Source organism: Pelmatolapia mariae, linkage group LG9, assembly GCF_036321145.2.
Source record: "Pelmatolapia mariae isolate MD_Pm_ZW linkage group LG9, Pm_UMD_F_2, whole genome shotgun sequence".
In the NCBI taxonomy this organism is placed as follows: Eukaryota; Metazoa; Chordata; class Actinopteri; order Cichliformes; family Cichlidae; genus Pelmatolapia; species Pelmatolapia mariae.
The window spans coordinates 8,655,025-8,665,296 of record NC_086235.1 but is presented as its reverse complement, the minus strand read 5'-3'; the positions used below and the strand labels follow the sequence as shown (position 1 = coordinate 8,665,296).

General features: G+C 46.4%; 1 protein-coding gene across 1 annotated transcript; it reads right to left on the bottom strand.

The window, feature by feature from the left end:
* Positions 1-6,210: 6,210 nt before the first annotated feature.
* On the bottom strand, positions 6,211-10,272 carry LOC134634105 (uncharacterized). Its single transcript, XM_063483175.1, has one exon. The coding sequence runs from the start codon at positions 10,270-10,272 to the stop codon at positions 6,211-6,213; it is 4,062 nt and encodes a 1,353-aa protein (XP_063339245.1).

Below are 10,272 nucleotides of genomic sequence, written 5' to 3'. Positions count from 1 at the left end.
ATATGTGTGTGTGTATATATATATACACATACATACATTGTATGTATGTATGTGTGTGTGTGTGTGTGTGTGTGTGTGTGTGTGTATATATATATATATATATATATATATATATATACACACACACACACGAGTGCCTAAGGGTGCCACTAATTACTCTACCGTGCAGTCTCTCTGCAACTTAAATTGTGCGTTATACTTGTTTCCCAGTGTGTACACTCATATGCAGAGGGAATTCCACCACACGTCCCTAGCCCCCACAGCAAGCGGCCGTGCCTTCACTAAAGCAACATAAAAACCTATAAATCAAGCAACAAAACAACTCAGTAAATGATATACAGAGAAACAGGAACAAACACACACCGAACCTTTAAAACCTAACTCCTATTAACCTCTTAAGCCCCAAAGGGGTTTCTGAGCTTCCTGCTCAAAAATGCAATGCCCAAATCTGATTATTTCTCTGCAATTATAAACTCTGTCCTTACAATCTTGGTATGAAAATAAAGCTAATACTTGTGAAATTTCATCAGATGTGTAAATATTTAAGGAGATATTACTTTGTCCAAGTTACTGAGACTGGAATACAGAAAAAGTAGGTTTTATGTTACGGCCGAGATGGCCAGTGTCATGAGTCGGCTGTGTGGCAGGCAGGAAGTGGACCCAAACGCAAGCTCACAGAGGCAGGAATGAACTCAAAACACCTTTATTGCTGGAGGGAAAAGGCGAAACTAAACTGATACGAAACTAAACTGGGAAACAATACACTAGTACACAGAAACACACGGCCATGAATGAGGGAGAACGCGACACAGAACTGAGGGAGACGCAGACATAAATACACAGAGGGTTAACTAGGGAAGTGGGAGCACACAGGGAACACAGGTGACACTGATAATCATAACAAGACATGGCAGGAGTAAATGCAACACTGACGGGAGACTGTCAAAGTAAAACAGGAAGTACAGAGGTTCAGACAGGAGGAGAGTGCATGACATAACGGGCTGGGGAAAACAAAATAAAACACAAGGAGGGGACCGAGGGTCTACAGATACACAGGAGCACACGGGGGTAATCAAATAAGGAGCATCTTAAACAACCTAGAAACCAGGGCATAAATAAAGAACAAAACACACGAAAACTAATACTGGGCGAACATGGCCCAGGATCATGACAGCCAGGGAGTGGACTCAAATGCAGACACAGAGGGAGGCAAAACAGGCGTGAACAGTGCTTTATTTACAGTGCCTAGTAAAATTACAAGGCAGGAAACTATGAATGCTATGAACGGAGAATGCTATGAACTGAGAACTATGAGGCCAAACTATAAACAGGAAACTCCGACTGAGTGCTATGACTAGGTGCAAGATTTCATAGACGGGTCCTGGGAATGGAAAGAGGGGCAGCGGCTTGGGTTGAGGTACACAGTTACTATAATGAGAAGAGACAGGCAGTCAGTGGCAGTCTAGTGAATCATAGCCAGAGGATTAGGCTGTGGTGGTTAGGGCTTATGCGTTGCAGGTGAAAGTGTCATGCGAGGAGGGGTTGTCCAAGGGAGTCCGGGTGAGGAGGGTCCAGAAAATACTTTGAGCAAGGGACCTGGCAGGGAGGCAGGCAGGTGGAGTCTTATGATGAAAAGGAAGCAACCAGATGACAGAGAACCAGCGTCCAGGCGGAGATGCGTGTAGTTCAGTTTGTTAAGCGTGACGGCCAGGTGGGTCCTATGACAAAGAGAAAAGACTAAGAGGCGAAACGCAATCGTTAAGTGGCTCTCACAAGGGCTTGGCAGCCTAACACTAACGTGAGTTAGCAGAAGATCTGGCAGAGGTCTGTTGTGAGCGCTGGTCTTATATGCTTGATTGGAATCAGGTGTGAAAGCTGATTGGAGTCTCTGCCTGAAGGTGGAGCCCAGCAGAGTGGAAAAACCCCACACCCCACATATTTTTTGTAAAAATATGCCTCAGTTCACATTTCATTCCAGAAATTCAGTAACCAACATATAAACACCATCTGTGCAAAGATGTATGTTTCTAAAGTGAAACTTAAAATGGTAAATGGCCTACATTTGTATAGCACTTTACTTAGTTCCTAAGGACCCCAAAGCGCTTTACACTACATTCAGTCATTCACCCATTCACACACTGGTGATGGCAAGATACATTGTAGCCACAGCTGCCCTGGGGCGCACTGACAGAGGCGAGGCTGCCGGACACTGGCGCTACTGGGCCCTCTGACCACCACCAGTAGGCAAACATGGGGTTAGCATCTTGCCCAAGGATATTTGGCATGCAGCTAGGAGGCAGCCCGGGATTGAACCACCGACCTGATTAGTGGCTGACCTGCTCTGCCACCTCAGCTACAGCCACCCCATAAAGCACTGTCAATACATGAATATCCAGACATTGTACATGTGACCAAGTGGTCGGCGGGGTTATGAAAGAAATAATGAAATTCCCCACTTAGGGTAATTTCACCCCCCGGGAAATATATGTTTAAGAAAGATAGATAAAAAGGAATAAAAAAAAAAAAAAAAAAAAAAAAAAAAAAAAAGAGGCCGCAGAGCAGTTTTATTTATAGTAAAAGAAATAAAGAATAAAATATGAGAACAAAATGTAACATCTTTGTTGACAGTGTCCTAAAAGTACAATAAAACAATGATGGAACTTGGACTTACCAGCAGCCGTGGACCCAAAAGAAAAATCACTGCAGCCCACCCTGTGCTGTACAAAAGAAAGTGTGAAAAACGACCCACCACCTGAGGTCCCAGGGCCACTGGCACGTCCTCCGTTTACTGAAATAAAACACAGAAAAATACGTTAAAAGAATAAAAGGACACTGAGCGTCTGGCTCGCTACAGATCATAAACAAAACTTAAACACACTTTAATAAAAGAAATCACACATGCACACACACCACACTGGAAGGCTTACGCCCCACGGGTCAAACTACCACTCGTGCTGGTAGTAATTGTCCAAGCCTCAGTCGCAAGCTGGTCTGGCTCCCCACAGGCTGAGACCGGCAACTGAGGCGATTTCAAATTCCCGGCACGACACTCGGGCGGAAGATCGCTTCAGCCCGATCACAGAAGCGTGGGTACAAGCAACAGTCCAGAATAGAATAGAATAAAACCAGGCGAATGTCGCGGTTCGTATTTTGAGGAAAAGACAAACGACTGCAGAGTCCCCGTAGATGTCAAAAATAGTGATTTTATTAAACACATATATATGTGGGGAAGAAGCGTATCGTTACACTTTTCAAGGCAGTCTCCCCCGAACAAAAATAAGGAGTGGTATATATAACAGTTGATGACGAATAATATGCGTCAAAACACTTGGATTTACTGGAAATCTAGGTATCAATTCTCGTAATCTAAGAACACTCCAGTACATCGGACCCTTGACACCCTTTACTCCCTACTCCAGATGTTCTCTGTCTAGTAAACAGTCACGTACACTGGACAAGTCACGTAGCAGTTTTGAGCAAAACAAGTTGAGAAACTGTGAGTGTATGTGTGCAGGCCCCCCCCTTATGTGTCTTGGGTGTTATCCTCAGTTAACCTCATAGTGCTGGGCCTACAGGCCTCCAGGCTGTGATTTTATTATATGTGATGTGCTCTAGTGTAAACAGATATGAAATCATCTTAACATTAGCTTAACTTCCTCACCTACCCATAACTTCAGCCCTCCAGTTAACAACTCTCTAATGAACACTATGAATAACATGAATACAGTTAAACCTGCAATGAAAGATTATTATGCCATTACTATATGTGATTAAATACAGACTATAATATAACATCAACCGATTCATTAAATGCTTTGATGAAATGATAATGATGAATGATGATAATTGTGATAATACTGGTTATGAATAGAACCTGAAAATAGAAAAAAAAACATCCTCCTTTTCACACTCCTCCTTTTTGGCCTTTCGAGAAAGGCCAACACTCATCAGGTTTGTCTCACTCCTCAGACCACCCAGCCACCTCTCGTAACGGCATCATAGACCCAGGACCAGTGAAACCAGCTGGCCCCGAATCCATAGCCCTCTCCAGCAGTTTCACCAACACTCGTCTGGCCAGAGGGATGAGACAACATCCTACAAATAATATACTGATAAAAGTAACAAGAGAAAACATGGCAGACATAAACACACCCTTCCATTGCCCAAAAACAGACGTCATCCAGTCCCCCAGCCCCGTGTTCACGCCCGAATGTTCATGCATAGTTTTAGATAACATTTTCAGACTTTCCAGGGCCCTGGTTACAGAGCCATCTGGAGCGGTGTTGTTGGGAATGAAAGTACAACACATGTCACCAAACATGGCACATACACCGCCCTTCTCAGCCAACAACATGTCTAGAGCCATCCTATTTTGCACCCCCATCAAAGACGTCGGACCTAATTGTTCCGCAAACCCCTCCATGGCGTCTCTGGTAAGGTTAGAGAGCCTCAGCAAGTTGTAATGAACGTAATTAATACGATCAACATTTTTATTTGGAGTTATCCATATCAACACACTTTCAAATCCTGCTGCTATTGGGTTAACCAATTTATATTCATCAGGAACCCCCCTGGGGACTCCTATTGAGTCAATCCAGGTCGGCGAGTCCGATCTTGGGTCATAATTACGTGTACCCGTTGTGCTTCTCACCCTCAACAGGTGTCTCTTACGTCTTGCTGTCATTGTATGAGTGTCCTGCTGCGCAATAGTTTTTACCCTGTTTCCTATAAGCATCAATGGTGCACCTAACCGCACCATAGCACATGTCCCCACACTCCCCAATGGAATACGCACCAAAAGGGTGTAATGTCCACAGAAATAATACAACCCACCTCTGGCCCATGTGCCTATTACGGTGTTTGAGTTACTTACATTATTAGTGGTCCTTCCCGTGAGCGTCCTTACACACCAACTTGGGTCAATTTTCCCCAGAGTGTATCTCACGCTATCCGTAGAAAACTCAAAACATGTGTAATTATCTCGTTTAGGTGTGAATGAACCTGTTTGCGTACGCTTATCAATTGGTGGATATAAACTTGACAAGGTGGTGCAGTTACCGGTGTCCACAGCTTCTCTAGTTAGTCTCAACATACAATTATAACCCCACTCATCCTCTGGATACAGAGGCGCAGGTTCAGTGAACAACCGAGGTCTAGCTGTAGCACAGGCAACACAGTCAAATACATTCTGTTCTTTAGCATTTTGAGCCACCCAATCTAGCCAGAGATTACTGTCACTAAATCCGGTGGCACGCTCAATTAAATCCTGAGGTTTTAGTCTAGTGTAATCTGTTGTAACAAGCCATCTCTCTTCCGATTCCTGCTCCTTGTGAGTACCTGAAGTGACTGTTTGCTCCGTCAGATTTGTGACTGCACTTTTTCCAAGCAATTTAGACTTTGGATCAACTAAGTTCACCCGAATTACCCCCGTTGGATCTGACCCTATTACATGCACCCCAATTACTAGGTAGAACGCACCTCCCGAAATCCCAGACTTAGGGAGTTCACTCCACGGTCCTAGGGAAAGAGTAATAGGGTTATGTGAAACAGAATAATCCCTTTGAATGGCTATCCCTTTCAGAGCCTGCGGCGCCTTTGGCTGCCATCCTACTCCTGTCCAACTAACCACATCCTCCCAGGAACACCACTGATCTGTTATGTAGGTGTGAACGTGTGCGTCCCACGAGGGGCCCCAAACTGCCTTACGGTAGCATATCATGGGATGATTACAAACCCACACATCATATGCTCTCCAGCTACTACTAGCCCCTGTACATTTAATGACATCACACAGATCGAACGTGTATGCTGTTGTGGACCCGTTAACGTAATCTAACTCGATCCCCCCAGAAGTGCTGAGACACTCATCCCCTTCACCCGAGACGTCACGCCTGAATTTCCTCTGTGACTTCATTGATTTGGACTCTGGAGCGGATAAACCTCTGCGTCTGGGCAATTCACCTGTCTGCCAAAAAACAAACAAACATATTAGAACACTCACACAAGTCAACACCCCAGCTATTTTCCAATTTCCCCACAATCTCATGGTCTTTGTTCCCAGGCTTTTCTTTTAACTTTAGACTGGAGCCCCAGCCTAGTAAGCTTCACGCCTCTTTGGCACCTCCTTTTCTACGTGGAGTGATGCTCGGCGATCCCTCCTCTTCGACTCCCCAGGTAGACTACTGGTTAGTCGTTGCACGAGTGAGAGGATTATTCTGCCTCTTTATCACCCGTGTTAGTTGAAGATGAGCTTGTCTCTGCCAAGCTCTCATCAGCGACCGCACATTGAGACCAATGAAACCACGTCTCCCCTTTCCCCTTCAACTGGACCGCTGTTGTGGTACGAGCCGTCACCTCGAATGGCCCCGTCCACCTCGGATCTCTCCACTTTCGCTTGATGACCCTCAGCCACACCACCTTGGCGTCGGGGATGGACCTGTCCACCGTGCTCACTCCAGCTGCAACCTGTTGTGTGAAACTAGACACAAGAGCTTTTAATTCTTTCCAATATTCAGCATGCGTTCTATTACTTTTCATACTTTCTTCCGCCGGGACTGTCGTCCAAGGACCAGGAAACTGTCGTCCTGTCAACAGCTCGTACGGCGTGAATCCTGTGGATTGGTTAACACAGCATCTTATTATCATTAATGCAATTGGCAGGGCTGCAACCCAATTTAACCCCGTCTGAGCAGAAATTTTTGCTATCTTGTTCTTCAGATTTAGATTCATCCTTTCTACTTTCCCCTGGGACTGGGGATGATACACAGTCCCAAACCTGTGTTGCAACCCCAGCCTCTGTTCTACCTCTGCCAAATCTTTGTTCTTAAGATGAGTTCCATTATCTGATCTGATTCTCTTGGGAAACCCATGCCGAGGAATGTAATGATTGATTAAACACTTAATCACACTCTTCGCATCCTCCCTCTTTGTTGGCCATGCTTCGGGCCACCCTGTCAGAGCATCTACACTTACCAATAAATACCTGACTCCTCCTGGACCCACGTCGATCATGTCAGTGAAGTCAATGACAATCTCTTCTCCTGGTCTCTCTGGAATGGGAAACTTACCTGCTTCTGGCTTGATTACTGGCTTTGGATTGTGCCGCCCACAGATCAGGCACGTCCTGGCTCTCTCCTTAATCATATCTTTCAGAAATGGATGCCACCAATGGCACAGGTGTCTCTCCATTTGGGCCACACCCACATGACCCAGTCCATGGGCTTCAGCAATCTTCTGCTTTGCCAGATTGGCAGACAGCACAGGTCTCCCATCAGGTCCTCGCCACAGACCTCCTTCCTCCCATGCTCCTCGACTCTTCCATACCCCTTTCTCCTCTGGGGCTGCCTCCTTTTGGGCCTTCTTGGCCTCCTCCAACATGTTGATTCCTGACTCTTCTTCCACACTTATTTGCACCATTTGCCTTGGTGCTTTATATCCTGCAGCCTCCTTGGCGGCTTGATCGGCTCCTTGATTCCCCCGGGCCACCATACCAGTGCCAGAGGAGTGACCTTTACATTTTATAATACTCACCTCCTCCGGATCTCCCAACGCCTGTTCAAGTTCCTCCATCTCCTTCTTGTGGCAGATTGGTGCATTGTCTGCTGTCCTGAATCCTGCTCTTCTCCATTGGGCTAGCTCTACATGAGCTGCTCCAAAGGCATAAGCTGAATCCGTGTAAATGTTGACTCTTTTTCCCTTCGCGAGTCTCAGGGCTCGGCTTAAAGCAATTACTTCTGCTCTCTGAGCAGACTGCTGCCCTTCAAGTCTTCCAGCCTCCTTCACTTCAAACTCAGTCCCATTTCTACAAACTACAGCGTAGCCTGCTTTCAATCCTTCCTCATCTCTATAGCAACATCCATCCGTGAACCAATCTTCAGCTCCCACTATAGGGTCCGCCTTCAAGTCTTCTCTGATTTTCTCTTCAACTTCAGCTCTCTTTGCGCAGTCGTGCGGCTCTCCTGACCCCATTAAATCTGCCATGTTGATTCCCTCATGTGTGAATGTCAGATTTGGAGCGTCTAAGACTTTGCTCACTCTCTGCTGTGTCAGTGGTGTCATAGTGAAGGCTTGTGAGTTCACATACGCCACTACACTGTGTGTGGTCAGCACTTTCAATGGATGGTCCCTCACTATGTGTGCTGTTTTCTGTATGATTTTTGCAACCCCAAGTGCATGCTGTGTGCACACTGGATGCCTTATCTCTAAGGGATTCAGTCTGATACTGACGTACATGAGTACATCTCTCCCTCCCCTCTTTTTCTGAAACAACACCCCATTAACTACCCCGTGTGTTTCTGAAACATCAAGATAGAAGGGTTCATCATAGTTAGGGATGGCAAGATCAGCAGATCTCGACAGGTCTTGTTTCAATATGATGAAAGCCGACTCAGTGGCCGATGTCCATGGCAGTTCAGCCTTAAGATTACGGACACCCACCATTTTTACCAAATCCCTCAAAGGAGCTGTTTTGCCTGCATAATTTGGTATGTACTGCCGGCTGTATCCTGTTAAGCCTAAGAATGAGAGCAGCTCTTTAACCGTACGCGGTTTTGGATGTGTCAGAATCTGATCCCGGTGTGTGTTCAGCAACCCCACTGATTTGTGAGCAATGACACGGCCCAGAAATGTTACCTCTGGTCGGACCAACTGCAACTTTTCTTTGCTCACTTTGAACCCACACTCAGCAAGTCTCTTCAGTATGGTGAGTGAGGCTGCCGTACACGCCGAAGCAGACGGCGCCGCAACCAACAAGTCATCCACATACTGCACCAACGTGCACCCCTCTGGGAGGTGGCACGGTGAGAGAACCTCTTTCAACACCTGGTTGAAAATTCCCGGGGACAGTGCAAACCCTTGTGGTAGCCGTGTGTATCTATACTGTTGCCCCCTGTATGTGAATGAAAAAATGTCCCTAAGAGACTCATGTAATGGGAGACAGAAAAATGCGTTAGCTAGATCAATACACGTGAACCACTTTTGATCTGGTGTTAGTGCTGTCAATGCTGTGTAGGGGTTTGGAACAGGCACAGTGTCAGTGCGTAGAACGGCATTTATGGCTCTTAAGTCATGTGCCATTCTGTACTTTCCTGTCCCATGCTTCTCTACTGGCAAAATGGGAGTGTTCCAGTAGGATTGTGAGGGCTCAAGCACCCCTACTTTCAATAGCCCTTCGATGGTTTCTGCAATTCCCTCCTCAGCTTCTCTTTTATGTCTATACTGCGGTTTCCAGATTGGTGCTTCAGACTTCAGCTGGAATAAAACAGGCGAGCAAGTTGCCAGACCCACATCCGTGGGTCCTCCAGACCACAAAGTGTCAGGAAGAGTCGCAAGTACGGCCACTGCGTCAGCATGGTCTATCCTTTCTCTTCCATGGATTCTTGAGATTTGTTCATGCTCCAATATCACTGCATCATTTGACAGACAAGTGATACGGTAAATTTTACATTTTGGCGAATACCAAACATCTGGAATCTGAGTGGCATGCCAACAGGGCTCGTCCAGGGCTCTCTTGACCATCGTTCCCAGCTCCTTCGCCTGGTGACCCTCATGGACCGCCAACGTAATGTGGGGCACTGAATCAGGTCCCATCTTAAACCAAGGCCGTTGTTCTTCGGTTAAATTTACTGCTGTAGCGACGCCTTCGGGGCCTACATAGATGTTTTGAGAACACACATTCCACGTCTGACCTTCAAGTTCAGACTGGAACTGGTCCCTGTAGATTTCATCATCGTCCCTATCATAATAGAGGGTGACGTGGTACGGATCTCGTGGAGGAGAATAGACCGCCAAGGCCACAATCCAAGGTTTCCACTGCTGGTACTGTCTCAGAATGCCTTCTTCCACCAACCGACCCCAGTATATGTCCGCTGTCGATTGTTCACAGTCTTGCAGCAAATACTGGTTTTTTGAAAGTGTCCCCAGGCACAGGAACTGTTTTCCGCCTGGAAGCGTAACTGTCAGTCCATCCACCGAACACATGATAGTGGCTCCCAGTTTTATGAGCAGGTCCCTGCCCATCAGATTCACTGGCACGTGAGGAGACACCACATATCTGTGCTTCAATGTCTGTTTTCCCAGCACCGTCAGGGCTGGATTGGTGATTGGCAGAGTCATCGGAACCCCAGAGAAACCCACAACACTCACCGTGTGATTGGAAAGTGTTGCACTGCTTGGTCTTTGTCTCAGCGTTGAGTAAGTTGCTCCAGTGTCCACCAGGAAGGTCATTTCAGTCCCTTCCACGGTCATCGACAACATAGGATCTGCCATTCCCAT